This window comes from Cydia amplana, chromosome 21 (genome assembly GCF_948474715.1).
Source record: "Cydia amplana chromosome 21, ilCydAmpl1.1, whole genome shotgun sequence".
Classification (NCBI taxonomy): domain Eukaryota; kingdom Metazoa; phylum Arthropoda; class Insecta; order Lepidoptera; family Tortricidae; genus Cydia; species Cydia amplana.
The window spans coordinates 2749068-2770083 of record NC_086089.1 but is presented as its reverse complement, the minus strand read 5'-3'; the positions used below and the strand labels follow the sequence as shown (position 1 = coordinate 2770083).

General features: G+C 38.0%; 2 protein-coding genes across 2 annotated transcripts in view; one reads left to right on the top strand and one right to left on the bottom strand.

Annotated features, from left to right (window-relative positions):
• Positions 1–21016, bottom strand: part of LOC134657798 (inactive dipeptidyl peptidase 10) — a 407506-nt gene that overhangs the window by 286676 nt on the left and 99814 nt on the right. The gene's annotated exons all lie outside the window — the stretch shown is intronic.
• Positions 462–9751, top strand: LOC134658128 (transmembrane protease serine 11G-like). The gene is made up of 8 exons (XM_063513735.1): positions 462–1047; positions 2430–2619; positions 5639–5741; positions 6537–6713; positions 7403–7494; positions 8181–8244; positions 8535–8681; positions 9644–9751. Exons 1-8 carry the CDS (start codon positions 507–509, stop codon positions 9749–9751), a joined length of 1422 nt encoding a protein of 473 aa, XP_063369805.1. The 5' UTR covers positions 462–506.

Genomic DNA, 21016 nt, shown 5'->3' with positions numbered 1-21016 from the left:
TTGAATTTATAATGTAGTATTATGAACTTATTGGTGATGAATGGGTAATGCGAGGTCAGAAGGCTTTTAAAATGTTGATCGAATAATCATTTGGCAGTGAAATTGTAATGATTGTATAGTATAATAGCAGCATAAATATGGTAAAAACATAATAAACGTATAATAATAGTACAAGATTTTGCAGTGAATTAAGATAAATACTAGCTAGCTATTAGTCTAGCTACTACTCTTTGCCCAGGAATTTGCTTGTGTTGTATCTCAATTTTAATATCGTCATTTTAACTATTTCACCATCTGTATTCTGTTACGATTGCTGAGAGTATCGTATATAAATAGTCGTAATATATATTTTATTTTAATATTATCATTTTTTGCGTTCTCACTATGAGTGAGCTGTAAATAATAGAAAGAAACGACCGATAACGTAATCGTAAAATTTTATCGGTACATTTATTTCAAAACAAAATAAAATACTAGTTCAGCTACGACCGCATAACTCGGCTGAGATGTTGATATTTACTGTTTTATATTTTTCATGTGCTCTCGCTACTAACGATATGTATAAAGAACCATCTGTTAGTGATATAGCTAGCAACTTAGTAGATATTCTTGATGTAAATGCAACAGACAATCCAAAGTTGAACGAATTAAGAGAAAAACTAAATACGATAAGCAAATATGTTATCGATAAAGAAAAGATGGCGGAATTATTGTTAAATGAAAGTAGAGACTCCACGTTAAACGAAACTAATTTCTACGAAGCTCTAAATGATAATGATGGCTTCAGACAGTTTCAGTCAAACGAAGAACCCAAAAATCTCTATTTGAAATTGAAAGATAAAATGAATCGAGATGATATTTTAAAAATCATTTCTGAAAAAAACTCCGCCAGAATTGTACAATCGTTTAGAAGGTCAATGAATATGAAAGATGAAGTTCCAGGTCTTGACGAGGAAATAATTGAAGAGGTAGCCGATAAGATGCTAGGAGAAAAGCTAAAGGACGAACATAAGTTTGATGAAGCAAATTTAACCAATATTTACTGGGGTGAGTCCGGCCAAAGAGAATTTGAAATAGAGGCGGATTGTCAAAGAAAATTATGTAGCCACAATAAATTTACTGCCATCTTTCGACAGAAGATTAAGACTTTTAGAACGCCATTTGACTTTGATCAAGACTAGGCCAAAGGTATGGTGCAATATTTTCGAGCGATGGCGCCATAACCTTTGGGCTCGTCTCGAGTAGAAGGAGTAATTTTTTCATATTTAACAAATTTAACACATATCAGTGCAGGAATAGGGATCAAAGTCAAATGACGTTCTAAAAGTTTTAATCTTCTGTCGAAAGATGGCAGTAAATTTATTGTGGTTACATAATTTGACAATAACTCTCTCTAACTCTATTCTCTTTGGTCCAGCCCAATCTTTGATGAGGATATTGAGGATAAATCAAACATTCATTTTGGTCGCTAAGCAAAGGGAAACACTATAGGAGATATTGTTTTCTAAAGCAATATTTGTCAGTCCTAGACGATAGTTCAGGGTATGTCTGAACAAATATAACATCCCCACTGGATTTTGGGCGTTTTCTAAAATAAATATTGAAAACCTGATTCTCACAGATCCTGGTGTTTTTGGGTTCTTTCAACTCAGAATCACTAGCATATTCAATCCTGATGATAAAAAAAAAATGTCCCAAAAATTTGTATGAAAATTGTACATTCCACTACGTCACGTCCATACAAGTGAAAAATTTTCTCATAATAAAACGTGACGTAATGGAATGGACATTTTGGGACATCTTTTTTTAATGGAAGTGTGGAGAGTGCTGTCGATTCTGAGTAGAATGAGCCCAAGAATGTCCAGATTTGAAAGAATCAGGTTTTCAATATTTATTTTAGAAAAAGCCCATTTAGACGCCTCTGTGAGAAACTTTAGAACGTGTGAATGTTTTACATGAGACGTAGAGAGACGTTCTAAATTTAGAATAAAACTATAAAGTGTCATTCTATGGAACTATGTAAACAAACCACGATATTGAAATCATAATTCAGAGACAATTTCAATATGGCGGTTTGTTTATATATTTAGGAAGTCCCATATAATGAAACTTTAGATATTTATCTCTATTTAAAAAGTTGAGGCAGCGAGTACTTTTGGCATATTGTGGCTGTACTATAGTTTTAGCTAAATATAAGTATACTAGCGACCCGCCCCGGCTTCGCACGGGTTAACAATTTATACATAAACCATCCTTTTGAATCATTCCATCTACTAAAAAAACCGCATCAAAATCCGTCGCGTAGTTTTAAAAATCTAAGCATACATAGGGACAGACAGACAGCGGGGAGCGGCTTTGTTTTATACTATGTAGTGATATTTATGTACGCCATCGGGATGAATTATATGTTCAGTAAAACTACTCTCCAGATCCAAAACCCGAGCTGGAGGACCTAAAAGAGCACCACAGCCGCTCCGGGCGCCGCATCTATAAGGGCGAGCGCACCGTCATCCAGAAGTACCCCTTCATGGTCTCCGTCCACATCATGGGTCGCTTCTGGTGCGGCGGGGTGCTGTACTGGCACGACCTGGTGCTGACGTCGGCGGCTTGCTTGCAACTGTGAGTGTGAGTGCTCCGCATACAGCGGTAGCATAGTTTTGTGATCATAGTGACACAAAATGAGATCTTTGCGTTGTTGTAGCGTGGTCACAGATGACACGTGTTATACAATTTTATCTTTCCCTAACGCGGAATCAGCTCTGCTGATTATATTATGCTCTTGTAGGTATAGCTAGAGCAGAAACAGTACTCGTAATCATCACCATTATCTCCTCCTAGCCGATTTCGGCCACAGCGACTGCATTCTACGGCTGAGAGCCAGTGAGAGCATTGCTGGTGCTCTCTCAGGTAAAGGTAACTGACATAGCATAGCCAATTGTAAACTGTAACTACCGAATACATTGCACTTCACATCAGCTAGTCTAGTTATCAGAAAATAGTTGGATAGGTATCTCAATATAATAAATTTGTACTGAAATTGATTTAAATCAGAATTGGTCAGACCTGACCTGAAAGACCTCAATATAGACGCCGACCTTGCACTCAATCGTGCAGAATGGAGAAAAAGAACAGGGAAGGCCGACCCCAAGTAAATGGGAACAAGGCCTAGCAGGATGATGATGATGGTCAGACCGAAATATCTACCTATTCAATCACATTATTTATTTGATATATTTTAGAAAAACTAATAGAATTTGATTCACCTACCGATCGCACAATTCAATTTACGATCTTAATATTTATTTTCAATCAAACACCAAGGTATCGTGGCTATCGCTCCCGTATTGAAAATAAATTTCGAACTAGTTTGAAATCACTTTAATAAAAACATTGATTCTATATATCCTATGAATACTAACGAGACTAAAGCTAAAGTTTGTCCACGGAATAATTACGAACTTAATTAATTATTTTTAACCGACTTCCAAATCTCAAAGAAGGAGGTTATCAATTCGGTTGTTTTTTTTTATTTTTTTTTATGTTTGTTACTCCATATCTCCGTCATTACTGGACCGATTTTGAAAATTCTTTTTTTCATTGTATGTATATGCATACAGATTGGTCCCGTTTTTGTCAAAACCCAGTTCTGATGATGGGATCCATGAGGAATCGAGGGAACTCCTCAAATCTTAAAGGCATACATATAGTGATTTTTGTGTTTTTATCAACAAATTAAGCATATACATTCAAAAACGTGACATTTGATGAAGTGGAACTGCTGATGATGATCAGAATGGAACTCTTCAACGACGCATAGTTCACGTTTGGCGATTTGTCCTCTTCGTTATGTTTGTTAAGCAAGTTAAGTTTTTAAGCCACATTTTTGTCAAGCTCGAGTTCTGATGATGGGATCCATGAGGAATCGAGGGAACTCCTCAAATCTTAAAGGCGTGCCTATAGAGATTTTTGTACTTTCATCAGAAAATCAAGCATTTTTATTAAAAACTGTCGCATTTGATGAAGTGGAACTGCTGATGATGATCAGAACAGAACTCTTCAACGACCCATAGTTCACGTTTGGCGATTTGTCCTCTTAGTTATGTTTGTTAAGCAAGTTAAGTTTTTAAGCCACATTTTTGTCAAGCTCGAGTTCTGATGATGGGATCCAAGAGGAATTGAGGGAACTCCTCAAATCTTAAAGGCGTGCCTATAGAGATTTTTGTATTTTCATCAGAAAATCAAGCATTTTTATTAAAAACTGTCGCATTTGATGAAGTGCAACTGCTGATGATGATCAGAACAGAACTCTTCAACGACCCATAGTTCACGTTTGGCGATTTGTCCTCTTCGTTATGTTTGTTAAGCAAGTTTAGTTTTTAAGCCACATTTCTGTCAAGCTCGAGTTCTGATGATGGGATCCATAAGGAATCGAGGGAACTCTTCAAATCTTAAAGGCATACATATAGTGATTGTTGTGTTTTTATCAAGAAATCAAGCATATACATTCAAAAAAGTAACATTTGAGGAAGTGTAATTGATGATGACCAGAACGAAACTCTTTAACGACGCATAGCTCGCGTTTGGCGATTTTTCCTCTTCGTTATGTTTGCTAAGCAAGTTAGGTTTTTAAGCCATATTTATGTCAAGCTCAAGTTCTGAACATGGGATCCATGAGGAATCTAGGGAACTCCTCAAATTTTAAAGGCACACGTATATAATTTTCTGTATTTTCATCATAAAATAAAGCATTAACATTAAAAACTGTCGCATTTGATGAACTGGAACTGCTGATGATGATCAGAACAGAACTCTTCAACAACGCATAGTACGCGTTTGGTGATTTCGAATTTCGACTTTGACTTGGACTGGGACCCGGACTCGGATCCAGATCCGGACTCGTACCCGGATCCGGTTCGGACCCGGACCCGGACCTGGACTCGGACTCGGACCTGAACTCAGACCCGGACTCGGACCCGGACTCGGATTCAGACCCGGACCTTGACCCGGAAAACCACTATGATACCTAAACTGAATAAACCACTATGATATAAAGTATGATGAGGCCAAACCCCTCCCGCTCAAACCCCCGTACACCGCACCGCATGCGCCGTTAAGTGGGTTAGGTTAGGTTTAAACTGCTATCCTCACAGAACCGAACAAAAGTGGGTTAGGTTAGGTTAGAACTGCGAGCCTTACAGAAACGAAATGCTACTAGAAAAGTGGGTGGTTTTACCTCCTTTTCTACATAGCGCACCATCTACAATAATCTTTCACCGGGCCGCATAGAAGTCGGTTTTTTTTTTCTTAAAAATTATTATCTCGTGAAGTTATAAGTTAATTAAGGTCTAAGCTAGAAAGTTTAACTTAGGTACTTCTTGGACGTGGCTTCGTAAAAAAGCTCTCAAGGGACGAACCCGTCTCTTTCGACTTTGTTAAATGTCCAGAGACGTCTTCTACATTTATTAGTTTTTTGCTCACTTTATCTCGACTGCAATCGTTTAAAGTAACTTTTTGGGCCAGTTTTATGTGTATAGTAAATTATTTGTCCAACAGAAAATTACATTCAAAAGAAAAAAAGACTTGCAGGACATTGGATAGTATAAATTTGCGTGTGAATTATTTCTCCTATATTCCACAGTATGTACAACAACCGATTCTTCCGAGAAAACCCTCGCGTGCTTCAAGTACGTGTGGGTAGCAACCACAGCAGGATCAGCGGCGAACTTGTCGACGCACTTGAGGTAAAGGGGCCCACAGATTACCAGTTCGCCGGACGATATGGCCCCGTACACAACATGCCAATCGCTAACGCTCCGTAGCGAACGAAACGCAACTGGCACTGTCACACTAATATGGAAGAGTGATAGAGAGACACAAAGCGATTCGATGGCGAAGCGATAGCGATTGTCACCTTGGCTAGGCCGCCAGCCTGTCAATTAAACGCAAAAGGTGACAGCTCCGAACAACTGACAGGCTGATATCGTCCGGCGGGCTGGTAATCAGTGGGCCCCTCAAATAAACAAAGCGGAAACGAACATTCGGTCCCTGACGTCACCCGCTCATAGATATTGTGCAAAACTTTTGCATACGTAGGTCGTGGAACTCGTAGACATCCTTAGATTATGTATACCTATCTAAATTAGATTGTGTTAAATCGAGCTAAGTAACTATAAGAAACATGCTTCTGATACAGATTTTTCATTTCTCATGGTCTGAAAGTGACTCATTGTTTATCTACGAACCAGGTTAAAAGTAATACGTTTTGTGTTTCTATTACCTAGTTAATTTTGCACACCGCTTCATTATCTCATCTAGCTCTATATTTCGGAGTTTTCGGACTTTAATGAATCAATGAATACAAGAATCCTCAGAATTAATGTTTGAAATTAAAATTAAAACATACCACATAGATACAGTCACCATAAAGAGTAGCGTATTAGACTGTGCGTCAAAAGTAGGCAGATATCTAACATTCTGTGATAGCCTTTTTGTCACGTGTCACGTCTCTGACAAAGCAGACCTTTGATTGTTTCCAGGTATACTTCCACCCGACCTACAACCCACGCACGCTGGCGGACAACATCGCCGTCATCCGGCTGCGGTACCGCCTCGCCTTCAGCCTCCACCGCGTGCCGAAGATCATCGACATCTCACACTTCGACCACAACCCCGCCGCCTCTGAAGTGCTTGTGTTGGGGTGGGGTGTTACTAGGGTAAGGACGATTTATAAAAACAGCATCATCTTCCTCGCGTTGTCCCGGCATTTTGCTACGGCTCATGGGAGCCCGGGGTCCGCTTGGCAACTAATCCCAGTAATTGGCGTGGGCACTAGTTTTTACGAAAGTGACTGTCGTCTGACCTTCCAACCCAGAGGGTAAACTAGGCCCGTATTGGGATTAGTCAGGTTTCCTCACGATGTTTTCCTTCACCGAAAAGCGACTGGTAAATATCTAATGATATTTCGTACATAAGTTCCGAAAAACTCATTGGTACGAGCCGGGGTTCGAACCCGCGACCTCCGGATTGCAAGTCGCACGCTCTTACCGCTAGGCCACCAGCGCTTTATAAAAACGACGATTTATAAAAACAGCAAACGGGTAAAATTATTGTGATTTACCTATCTACCTACTTCTAACCTCCGTGATGACCTGACATCGACCGACCGACTGATGGATATATATTTTTTACCTACACCAAATATCAACTGATTCAGATAGCAGGCGGTTCAAAAATTTACAAGACTTAAAGCAAATTAATTGATACTAACACTACACTCGCACTTACAATCCTTCTGGTATTGCGCGTGTCCATGGGCGACGGTAATCGCTTACCATCAGATCATTCGTCTGCTCTTTTGCTTCCAATAGCATAAGAAAAACTAAAGTAAAATACAAATCAACAGATGTCCAACCGCCTCGCATACGAGCCAGTGTTTCTACAGCGCAAATTCCTGCCGGTCTACCCCAACTCTTTCTGTAGGGAAGTCTACGGCGAGTAAGTAAATCATATCTCCGCCATACCATCGAATAGTCGCCAACCTCTTATGACGAGACAAGATGTTTGGACCCTTTGGTATTGTCGGCTAAAGTTGCAAATCCTTGAAATTGAGTTACGAGGTTTGCAACTTTAGCTGACAATATTTATGGTCTCTTACTTAATTTGCAATATTGGAAGTTGTCTTTTTTATTAGTATGAACTGATCGGTGCTTGACCCTAGTCACAACTGATGGAAACCGAAGATAGAACCTAAGATGGAGCTCACCGGTTCAGCAATAGCCTATATTCACTGTTGTTTTAGAAAGACCGAGATAATTTATTTCTCAGGGAATACAGAGGACGAGAGCGCATTCCACTCCTTAGCAATGTCGCTAAATATAGGCCTCAGCTAACAACATAACTACAGAGTAGGTACCTAGGTATATAGGTAGTTATTACAAACAAAGGTCGCTCGATAGAAAAAAATGTGAAATGTGAAATTTTCCGTAATATATATGCCACCCCACACTAGCGTCTTTTGAGCACCGGTGTCTAGTCAGCGCTATGGAAAATAGCGTTTCTGCGTAGTTACGCTAACAAGCAGCAGCCATAGAATTGTCTAGACGCCGACATCGACACCCGGGAGACGCTTGTGTGGGGTGCCCCTAAAATTGTTTTTATTGTTTTTCTAATTTCGATTGCAGTAAGTTTATAACTAACGAGCAATTCTGCGCTGGTACGCTAACCACAGGAGAAGGGGCATGTGATGTGAGTACGGCGTACCAATTTATTGGTAATCCGATATTTTGAATTTTAACCTTCTTACGTGCATCATACCTGAGTTTTTATTTCATTACTTACATAATTACTCTCAATTGCTTAATCTTATCAGACATATCGGTATATTTCTTTTAACATCAACTTATTAGCAGCCATTTTATGACTGAATTCCATTAATAAAAAGTTCATGCAATTTTACAGGTCGCTGTACATACCTCGTTCAATGCCTTGTATAATTATGAACATCATTCTTTTACCGATTTTTTTTAAATTCCTAGCACGACGCTGGAGGTCCGGCCATCCTGTCTGGCAAGCTGGTAGGCATCATATCGTTCGGTCCGACGGTCTGCGGGTACGCTAACGCTCCGACCGTGTTCACGCTGGTCGGGTCCTATGCGGACTGGATCGAACAAGTCAATGATTCGGTATGTTATATATACTGGCTGCATTGAGTTATTATTTCTATAGATACCGAACAATGAAATTCTCGTAACCAAAACTTCGAGTTTAGGTTGCGAGATTCACGCTGCGCTTCCTACTATTTGCTATCGGCCGTCAACAACTCATGGCGCAAAATACTGGTTCTCCGTGCCCGTCCTAAAGTCTGACCAGGAATATATGATCACGTGCCATGTTTTGAATTTCACTGGAACTATTTTTTTCATTCTATACTGAACTCTGTCACCCTGTACATGAAAATAACAGCGCCCTCTTGACAATGATCATATATTACTGGTCAAGCTTTACGTATGTAGCAATCCGAATCCAACTTAAGTAGGTAATGTATTGAAATTGAAAATATTGAAACTTTTCGTGCGCATCTGTCATCCTAATACATTTTTAATTGTCGATTAAGGTTTATCATCTTGCGCTCTGGTCAACTGGCGGTCCAGGTCTAATGTATTATGGAAGCGCAATTCAGTTGCGAACATATTATGCATGCCTTACGCGTACCTATTGCCACTATAACATTACCTATATTGAACACCGAAGTAACGCAAACCCACTTTATCCCTTCAAATGGCGGCCAACCCTAAATAGTCGGATCGAAAACCAACAAACTGTTAGCCACCAGTGAGTGATATTATATCCAGCACCCCTAGCACATGATTGGCGCGACAGTATCTCGCGGCGAGATAGACTACCCGTCTTTTTCTATCTATGTTAATAAAAGAGGGACGGGTAGTCTATCTCGCCGCGAGATACTGTCGCGCCAATCATGTGCTAGCCCGGCTGGCGGCATAGCCAAGGTGACGATCGCTTGCGCTTCGCCATCGAATCGCTTTGTGTCTATGTCACCGTGATAGTTGCGTTTCGTTCGCTACGTAGCGTTAGCGACAGGCGTGTATGTTGTCTACGGGACCTGACCTTCTTATGTTGTTTCCAGATGCCAGATTACTACCGCCTCAAGGTGCTCACGTCCACGCTCGGCATTAAACAATCCAATCAATTCAAAGCGCTCACCACGAAGTTGCCACATGAAGGCAGATTCTAAATTGATCCAAATGTGTTTTATACAAATAAATAAATCAAAAATCAAATCCTAAATTTGCCTGAGGCATTGTTCCCAGGACACTGGCCGCGTTCCCCCTCTGCACAGTGAGGCTGAGTTTTTGGAAAAAAAAATGCGCCAACTCGTAGGTCGAGACAGCCAGACTAGTTTGGTAGAAATTTCATTTACTAGTTTTATTGGTGTCTGACGACCAAAGACCCAGAGTTTCAATTGCAAGTGCCGCAAATACATAATTAGTATTATTTAAATAAATAAATGTTATAGGGACATTCTTACACAAATTGACCAAGTCCCACGGTAAGATCAAGAAGGATTGTGTTTTGGGTACTCAGACCACGATATAATGAAATATTACAAATACTTAAATACATAGAAAACATCCGTGACTCAGAAACAAATATATCATCACACAAATAAATGCCCTTACCGGGATTCGAACCCAGGACCATCGATCGGCTTCACAGGCAGGGTACCCACTAGGCCAGACCGGTCGTCATACAGACTGTTTTTTAGTCACCTGCAATAATTTACGTGGTCAATAATTAGGTATATGGGTCATACTGAGCAACTTTTACTATTGGGCCAACCCCGAAATCGAGAAAATAAAATTGACTCTCCCGTACATTTGGGCTGACTGATGAAAATATTTTGTAAAAAAACCGGCCAAGTGCGAGTCGGACTCGCGCACGGAGGGTTCCGCACCATCAACAAAAAATAGAGCAAAACAAGCAAAAAAACGGTCACCCATCCAAGTACTGACCCCGCCCGACGTTGCTTAACTTCGGTCAAAAATCACGTTTGTTGTATGGGAACCCCACTTAAATCTTTATTTTATTTTGTTTTTAGTATTTGTTGTTATAGCGGCAACAGAAATACATCATCTGTGAAAATTTCAACTGTCTAGCTATCACGGTTCGTGAGATACAGCCTGGTGACAGACGGACGGACGGACGGACAGCGGAGTCTTAGTAGTAGGGTCCCGTTTTTATCCTTTGGGTACGGAACCCTATAAAACCGGCCAAGTGCGAGTCGGACTCGCGCACGGAGGGTTCCGCACCATCAACAAAAAATAGAGCAAAACAAGCAAAAAAAACGGTCACCCATACAAGTACTGACCCCGCCCGACGTTGCTTAACTTCGGTCAAAAATCACGTTTGTTTTATGGGAGCCCCACTTAAATCTTTATTTTATTCTGTTTTTAGTATTTGTTGTTATAGCGGCAACAGAAATACATCATCTGTGAAAATTTCAACTGTCTAGCTATCACGGCTCGTGAGATACAGCCTGGTGACAGACGGACGGACGGACGGACGGACGGACGGACAGCAGAGTCTTAGTAATAGGGTCCCGTTTTTACCCTTTGGGTACGGAACCCTAAAAAGACGATTTCGGGGTTGGGTCCGTAGTAGTTACTCAGTATAACCTATATATTCACCCCGTTAACGACTCGACTCGACTGACTGACAAAATGTACACCCTGTATTTTGAAGAGCGCGAGCGTGGCGAAAACATCAAGAGTTAGTTTGACTCTATTGGTGGCTGAAATGAATGAATAAAGTAACCTTTAACAACATCAAACAGCTGACCTTTCAAATCAGTTTAAAATGTACAGATTATATACACAATATTTAATCGTTTAACAACAACTAATATCACTATTGACAGGATACATGTGTCCTTTTTTTTACTGTGGTTAAATTAAATACTCGCATTGAGATCTAGGTATGTAGGTATTAAACTATTATGTACCCATTTAAATTTTAAATTAAATATGCTCGTCGTTGCTTGCAAAATACCTTAGCCATTGCAAGTACCGTACTCTCATCTTGTTTTAACACGGTAGCATTAAAAATTCTCGTCACTTTGCCCACTTTTTCGCAATGTTCTGGTATCTTCTCTACTGGCACATATTCTTTCTTATCTAGGGAAAACTGTCCTTTATAGTGCTTCAATTTCATATGGGAAAAGCTGCTGGTTGTGCCTTTGACGGTAGAATTAGGGTCTAGACGAAAAGACACACAGAGTATATGGTCGATATCACTACAAGCTCGGATAATGAAGTTGCCTGGGTATTTCAAGAGGAGATATTCCACTTCGGAGCGAGTGACGTTGCCCCAGTACCAGTCAAATCTGAAACATAATAAGCAATGTAGACACACGGGTTTTCTAATGAACGATCTAAATTAACTGGCCGATTGGAACTTTAAGATAAAGTGTCATTCTATAGAACTTGCTAACTATTTAAACAAACCGTCATATTGAAAGTGGCAAATTTAAAATAAAAATTTACAAGTGACTTTTGTTTACATAGTTAGCAAGTTCCATAGATCCAATGACACTTTACGTCAAATATTCCGTCTAGATACGATATGGATTATATATGTCCGTGTCAAAAGTGACGTTTTCTCCAGGAAACAACAGAGAACTTCTGGACGTAATGTTCTGAACTCATGCATGTATCGTAATGTACTCGTAGAACAATACTCGTAATAAATATAAAATCCGAAAATATCTGCTGTATGCAACACACGTTTATTAACCAAGAAAAATAATGTCATACATTTGTAATCAATTTTACTAAAACGTGCACAACCTAATGATTCTGTTATACCTAGGTTTTGGTAATCTTAGTCTATTTTCGGCTAATATAGAGATTAATTAAACTATTTTTTAAGAGGTTTGTTACAATTAACGTACCTTGGTAATTTGCAATAAATTGAACAGAAATCTTCGTTGCTTTCGAGATCCTTGTCTCCCCGGCATATGCAATCTGTAATTCGATATATATTATATAATTGCCCGCAGCGGTGAGTTTTATATTTTACCTTTAATTTCAAACGTTTATTACATATTTCATTAATTCTAAATTTACCTAAATAATTACACATACTTATGTTAACGTGTCAAGATCATAAGAAACAAATATGAAGGGGCAGTAAGAGGTAATAACATCCGCAAACCAAACTGACGACCAGTGAAAAATCTCTCATTCACATTTGCATGTTCGCGGCTGCAAGAGTGAAAGAGATATTAAGGCGACTCCAGTCATCAGTTTGGTTTGCCAAAAATATAGCAATGTCAAGGAAAAGATGAATGATCGATGAGAAACGATATGAACAGGAAGGAAGTAAGGGTTGGATGTTGAGCGACGGAGATGTATGGAAGAAGGAGTCACGCTGCATTGTCCTCAAGTAAAACATGTTCAAGTGAATGATGACAAATATGCGGCAATTATATATTTCCCCAACAAATTAGTCACACTTTTTTAAAGAACCTGTATGACCATATTAATGGCCATACCTCCATATTGGAGAAAATAAAACAACAACGGTCTTAATGACCGAATGAAAGTTTTATCTTTATACCTTTGGGATGCTTTGGGGTACAAAAACATCCAACATAAAGTTTTTGGTGACTACACACAAATCTAGTTAATTCTACTTCAGTTCATAGGTACTTACTATGTACATTTCTAGGTACGGTCATCACACGGGATAGTTACGCCATTTAGGGTCCTAGCTAAATTGGTTGTTCCATACATACGCTTTGGAATGTCCAATTTAGCTAGAACCCTAAATGGCGTACTTGTACAGTAAACATATTTGCAATGTTGCAAACATTTATTAAAATACGTATTTGGGTTCCATTTGGTTGGGTCTCTCAAAATAATATGTGACGTTATCTATGAAAAGGGACCTTATTGTCGATGGCGCTTACGCCATTATTAACGATTTTCCTATATAAATACAATGCCGTGCGACGCTGTGTGGCGTAAGCGCCATCGACAATAAGGTCCCTTTTCATAGATAATGCCCCATATACCTCACTGATTAATTGATAAACGAAACGTATTATTATGATCCAGTATTTCCAAAATTATAATGAGGAACTTACCTTGCATCGTGTTCCAATATTTGACTATACATCAATTATCAATACAATTTCAAAACAATATTATTTGCATTTCACACAATCTTGCATCAAACACTATCTGGATATCACTATTTATCAGTGGTATTTTAGGATACAGCCACACAATACTAAATTTAATATTTAACCCTTTAACCGCCAGAATCTGATATATAAGACATTACATATTATCCAGCTCATTTCGCCACAGTCTGATAAATTAAGACAAAGATCTGATTGATTTAGTTTTTACAGCACATTTATAACTCCCGTAACTATGCCAACCTTACTCTGCGTGGTACAATTACTGTCGATGGCGACACGAGCACGCTCGATCAAAAATTGCTGGCGGTTAAAAGGTTAAACTAGGATTTAAAGCGCACTTGTTTATTGTACGGCAATAATACATCAACTAAATGCATGTGATTAAAATAAACTCATTCCATAGTCCAGTTTTCCTGTATTTTGTATACCTATTTATGGCAAAGCATGCCTAAAACCACAATACGAGGACAAAATGATGTAATATGCAGTACACTGTATTTATTACATAAGGTATAGGTATGTAAAAAGAACTTAGTTGAAATAAGTATCATAATGTTACTAAGAAAATGATGTAGTCAGAGCTGACTGTCTGTATAGTTCGTTTTTTTAGCATTAGAAAGATGGTAAGCGATCTTGACATGTCTTTTAATTGAAAAACGCTTTTCAAAAATCAGTAACTATTACTTACGAAAGCAGAAGAATATAAATGATCGTATTAGATTCATAATTGTTACATATTTGCTGTGCTGACTTATTTTTAAAACGTGTTTTTCAATTAAAAGACACATCAAGAATGTTTACCTTTTTTACTAATGCTAAAATTACTAATGCTAAAAAAAATGAACTGTAGGCAAACATCTCTGTATTTGGAACTATAAAATGTCATCACAATTACCAAAATTATTATTTATATATCTACAATGGAAGTTAAATAAAAGCTAATAATAGGAAACCAACCATCATAAAGCTAAGTATCTGATGCCAAAGGGGCATTCTACGAGAATGTCGCTTACGTAACGCTTTCGCCTTGTATGGCAGCTACCTTAATCAAATCCCTATAGTTCTAGATTATACTGCCAATTTCTTAGCCAAGTCGTGAAATATTAACAGACTTAATATAGCTTACTCAGCATTTTCAGAAGTATTAGAATAATATCGTTACGTAAGCGACATTCTCGTGGAATGCCCCCAAACAAGTTTAAGCATAAAACTGAATCCCCATTCCAACCGCGTCAAAGGATCCATTCACTCATTCCATCATTCGGGAATCCATTCATTCCGCTCATCGCACATACAACCTGTTTTATACCGTATGTCTTTATTAATAAGGATGATTTTAGTAAAGCGTATGAAATGATTGGAAACAATTTGAAGTTTTTAGGGTTCCGTAGCCAAATGGCAAAAAACGGAACCCTTATAGATTCGTCATGTCTGTCTGTCTGTCCGTCTGTCTGTCCGTCTGTCTGTCCGTCCGTATGTCACAGCCACTTTTCTCCGAAACTATAAGAACTATACTGTTGAAACTTGGTAAGTAGATGTATTCTGTGAACCGCATTAAGATTTTCACACAAAAATAGAAAAAAAACAATAAATTTTTGGGGTTCCCCATACTTCGAACTGAAACTCAAAAATTTTTTTTCATCAAACCCATACGTGTGGGGTATCTATGGATAGGTCTTCAAAAATGATATTGAGGTTCCTAATATCATTTTTTTCTAAACTGAATAGTTTGCGCGAAAGACACTTCCAAAGTGGTAAAATGTGTGTCCCCCCCCCCCCCCCCTAACTTCTAAAATAAGAGAATGATAAAACTAAAAAAAATATATGATGTACATTACCATGTAAACTTCCACCGAAAATTGGTTTGAACGAGATCTAGCAAGTAGTTTTTTTTAATCTATATATATAAATGCAAGTGTCCTGACTGACTGACTGACTGACTGACTGACTGACTGACTGATTCATCAACGCAGAGCCGAAACTACAAAAGCTAGAAAGTTGAAATTTGCACACTAGGTTGCATTTATAAAGTGTACAAGAGATAAGAAGCGATTTTGAAAAATTCAACCCCTAAGGGGGTTAAAAAGGGGATGAAAGGTTGTATGGGGTACAAGTTTTATTTTAAGCTAGGAATTTGAAACTTTCTAAAAATGTATTATATTAAAAAACAAGAAAACTAATTTCAGCGTTTTTGAAAATTCATCCCCCAAGGTGGTGAAAAACGGGTTGAAAATTTGTATGGATCTCAAATATTTTTGTGAGTGTGGGACTTGAAACTTTGTATATGGGGATATTATTATAAGACAGGAAAAGTAATTTCAGCGTTTTTGAAAATTCATCCCCTAACAGGGTTAAAAAGGGGTTGAAAGTTTGAATCCATTACAAATGCTTTGAAACTTCTTAGAAAGGCATAATAGCCAATTACAAAATAAAGTAATTGCGACGTTTTTGGAAATTCAACCCCTAAGGGGGTTAAAAAGGGGATGAAAGTTCGTCTTGGGGTGCAAATTTCATTTTAAGATAGGAACTTGAAACTTTGCAAATAGATATGAAATTTAAATACAAGAAAACTAATTTCAGAGTTTTTAAAAATTCATCCCCTAAGGTGGTGAAAAAAGGGTTGAAAGTTTGTATGGATATCAAACATTTTTTCGAGCGCGGGACTTGAATCTTTGTATTTGGGGATATTATTAAAAGACAGGAAAAGTACATTCACCGTTTTTGAAAATTCATCCCCTAACAGGGTTAAAAAGGGGTTGAAAGTTTGAATCCATTACAAATGCTTTGAAACTTCTTTGAAAGGCATAATAGCCGATCACAAAATAAAGTGATTGCGACGTTTTTGGAAATTCAACCCCTAAGGGGGTTAAAAAAGGGGATGAAAGTTCGTCTTGGGGTGCAAATTTCATTTTAAGCTAGGAACTTGAAACTTTGCAAATAGATATTAAATTTAAATACAAGAAAACTAATTTCAGCGTTTTTGAAAATTCATCCCCTAAGGTGGTGAAAAAAGGGTTGAAAGTTTGTATGGATATCAAACATTTTTTCGAGCGCGGGACTTGAATCTTTGTATTTGAGGATATTATTAAAAGATAGGAAAAGTAATTTCAGCGTTTTTGAAAATTCATCCCCTAACAGGGTTAAAAAGGGGTTGAAAGTTTGAATCCATTACAAATGCTTTGAAACTTCTTTGAAAGGCATAATAGCCGATCACAAAATAAAGTAATTGCGACGTTTTTGGAAATTCAACCCCTAAGGGGGTTAAAAAGGGGATGAAAGTTCGTCTTGGGGTGCAAATTTTATTTTAAGCTAGGAACTTGAAACTTTGCAAATAGATATTAAATTTAAATACAAGAAAACTAATTTCAGCGTTTATGAAAATTCATCCCCTAAGGTGGTGAAAAAAGGGTTGAAAGTTTGTATGGATATCAAACATTTTTTCGAGCGCGGGACTTGAATCTTTGTATTTGGGGATATTATTAAAAGACAGGAAAAGTAATTTCAGAGTTTTTGAAAATTCATCCCCTAACAGGGTTAAAAAGGGGTTGAAAGTTTGAATCCATTACAAATGCTTTGAAACTTCTTTGAAAGGCATAATAGCCGATCACAAAATAAAGTGATTGTGACGTTTTTGGAAATTCAACCCCTAAGGGGGTTAAAAAGGGGATGAAAGTTCGTCTTGGGGTGCAAATTTTATTTTAAGCTAGGAACTTGACACTTTGCAAATAGATATTAAATTTAAATACAAGAAAACTAATTTCAGAGTTTTTGAAAATTCATCCCCTAAGGTGGTGAAAAAAGGGTTGAAAGTTTTTATGGATATCAAACATTTTTTCGAGCGCGGGACTTGAATCTTTGTATTTGGGGATATTATTAGACGACAATACAAGTAATTTCAGCGTTTTGTAAAATTCATCCCCCAACAGGTTTAAAAAGGGGTTGAAGTTTTGTACGGGGTTCGAATTTTATTTTAAGCTAGGTACTTGAAACTTCATAAAACGGTATTATTTTAAAATGGAAAAAAAATAATTTCAGCGTTAATGAAAATTTTTATCTCAAGGTGGTGAAAAAAGGGGTTGAAAGTTTGTATGGAGTTCAAACATTTTTGTGAGAACGGGGCTTGAATCTTTGTACAGAGGCATTATTATTAGAATACAAGAAAAGTAATTTCAGCGTTTTTAAAAATTCATCCCCTAAAATGGTTAAAAAGGGGTTGAAAGTTTATATAGGGTTCAAATTTTATTTACTTCAAACTTCGTAAATAGGTAGTTAGGTAGTAGGTTTTATTAAATAGATGACATGAATATCTTCTAAAGGGGGTTTAGAGGGATTATGTCGAGAACAATTTTATTTAGTTAGGGGCTAGAAACTTCGTAGGTTGTGAAAGACAAGTCTCATGCGTTGTATAATATGAATAATTAACAAATGATTAACCGTCCTACTGCAATATTTTGCTGCATATTGTTCTAAGCTAATGTAGAATATATAACCACCAATATACAAATCCACGCGTACGAAGTCGCGGGCAACAGCTAGTACGTCATAAATCGCCTAAATACGGAACCCTTCATGGGCGAGTCCGACTCGCACTTGGCCGCTTTTTGCTATTGCTGGAAAATGGGAGTTTGTAGTTTTGTTGTTAGATAACTTGGGCCGGATGCGGGAATATATAAATGCGAGTAACTTTTTCTGTCTGTCTGTTACCTCTTCACGTTTAATATATATATAATTTCTTTATTCAGATAACTTAATTATGATTTATGATCCATTAGTGTTAGGTACAAAGTGACTTAAAATCTATTGTTAACTAATAAAATTCAGAATAACCCTGAACCGATTTAGATGGAATTTCGTATGAAAATGTTTTGAATTCCAGGAAAGGACATAAAATTTCATCCCGGGAACCTTAAAGGAGTAAAAAGATTTTTTGGTCACAAACTCAAAAGCCGGTCTTCCCGGTAAATTTTGACTTCACAATCTCTACGTTTTAACGAGATATCTTGCAAGATTAACACGCTGTTACGAGCAATTAGTAAGTTTGATAGGACCCCACCAGCCTCCGGGGAGCGGTTACCCACACAGCCTATTTAACTTTGCCGGATAGCAGACAAAATGCGGCATGTTACATTAATAGTTTGACTTGACACTGTACAGTTCTGTGTTCTTACACTGTGTTTTCACACCCTGCATCAGAACAGAAATCGTGCTTGACATATATTTTGGAGCTCCGTGACATCGCAAGTCATGCTTAAGCATTCTGGTGCCCAGGCGTAATGCACACCCTCTCACCTCCATAGTCCCAATTCTACAAATTTCGTGCATGCAGTGTAGGTACTTAAATCGTTTTTGCAAAATTACCCATCTTAAAACAAAAGTACACGCGCGCACAACAAGTGACGCTACATGTTTTTTTTTTATGTAATAGTCAGCAAACGAGCAGACGAGCCGCCTGATGGGAAGCGGGCATCGTCGCCCATGGACATAAGCAACATCACAGGAGCCACCCAAGCGTTATAGTGGTCGTACCATCTCGTAGAACTATAGAGTAAGCGGTTTTTCAGAAAAGGAACGTAGATACCTACAGGTTTTTAAAGGGTCGGGAACTTACCATCAGCGGGCCGTATGCATGTTTGCCATCAACGTATATTATTAAAAAGCGGCCAAGTGCGAGTCGGACTCGCCCATGAAGGGTTCCGCATTTCGGCGATTTATGACGTATTAAAAAAAAACTACTTACTAGATCTCGTTCAAACCAATTTTCGGTGGAAGTTTACATGGTAGTGTACATCGTATATTTTTTTTAGTTTTATCATTCTCTTATTTTAGAAGTTACAGGGGGGGGGACACACATTTTACCACTTTGGAAGTGTCTCTCGCGCAAACTATTCAGTTTAGAAAAAAATGATATTAGAAACCTCAATATCATTTTTGAAGACCTATCCATAGATACCCCACACGTATGGGTTTGATGAAAAAAAAATTTTTGAGTTTCAGTTCGAAGTATGGGGAACCTCAAAAAAATTATTGTTTTTTTTCTATTTTTGTGTGAAAATCTTAATGCGGTTCACAGAATACATCTACTTACCAAGTTTCAACAGTATAGTTCTTATAGTTTCGGAGAAAAGTGGCTGTGACATACGGACGGACAGACAGACGGACAGACAGACAGACAGACAGACATGACGAATCTATAAGGGTTCCGTTTTTTGCCATTTGGCTAAAATATATCTTAAATGTTCAGCAATAGTTACTGTTTTAGCGCTTTATTTAGGTGCCGCGGTCAGCCGTACAGGGGTCTGCACTCGCTCTACTAACCGATTTGCTGGCTTTGCTGAGCTGACTTTTGCTGGACCCAATATTTAAGCCAGGTATACTCGTATTGTACTAGCATACCGTTCGGTTAGCTTATACGCTTAAGCTATGTGAAAGTGATTGCTCTGTGAGCTGTTACAGCTCTGCAGTAGACCTCGCAAACCCCCAAAGCGCCGCAATTTTGAAAATTTCCAAAAACTGAATCAACAGAACAATATTGCAAAATTTCACGAGAATCGGTTCAGAATTGTGAACTGTAGAGGAGAACATCCGGACATACGAAAGCATTTTTGTCTACGCTGAAACGGAGACCTTTGCTCCGCTCGATTAATTAATTAATTGTTACTTAGGTAAGTACCTGCTTTGATTGCAAATTCAAGAGGAATATTTCGTCGTCAACTAAATTACTGTAAAACTTTTTACCTAATAGGTATCATTACTTGTAAAGTAGGTACCTATTTTGTTATATTCATTATGCACTCCAAATTTATTACACATAATTCATCATAAGATATCATAAACATAATGGCAAGTGCCACAGACTCCACGCATCTTTGTTTTTTTTTAAACAACAATCCTTCATCTCGAAAGTAATGGAGCGTCAAGCAAGAATGACATCACAAGAGATTTGTTTCTAAGTGCAATTTACTGCGGTGCGGTGTATTATCACACTCACAAAATTTGTTGGCAGCACATACGTTTTATCAATTTTATCATAATGGAACAAAATGCAACGTTGTTAGTAGGTACCTATTTAAACAAAATTACGACGTAGTAGACGTAATAGACGGAATATAAATATTATGTTTCAGATGAAATACCGTGAAGTGTCGATACGCCTGTCGTACTAATTTATATTTCATCTACAGCCACCAAATTAAGAAAAAATCTTAAATAATCTCATAATTTACGCTGCGTAAGACGAAGTGTAAAAGAGAATGTTACAACCATAATCGGCATAAATAGTTTCCTCAATTACTG

Coding starts and splice junctions, on each gene's coding strand:
- LOC134658128 (XM_063513735.1), top strand. CDS start 507: ATGTTGATATTTACTGTTTTATATTTTTCATGTGCTCTCGCTACTAAC. Junction 2,620..5,638: donor TCGGCGGCTTGCTTGCAACT/GTGAGTGTGAGT, acceptor TATATTCCACAG/TATGTACAACAACCGATTCT. Junction 7,495..8,180: donor TGTAGGGAAGTCTACGGCGA/GTAAGTAAATCA, acceptor TTTCGATTGCAG/TAAGTTTATAACTAACGAGC.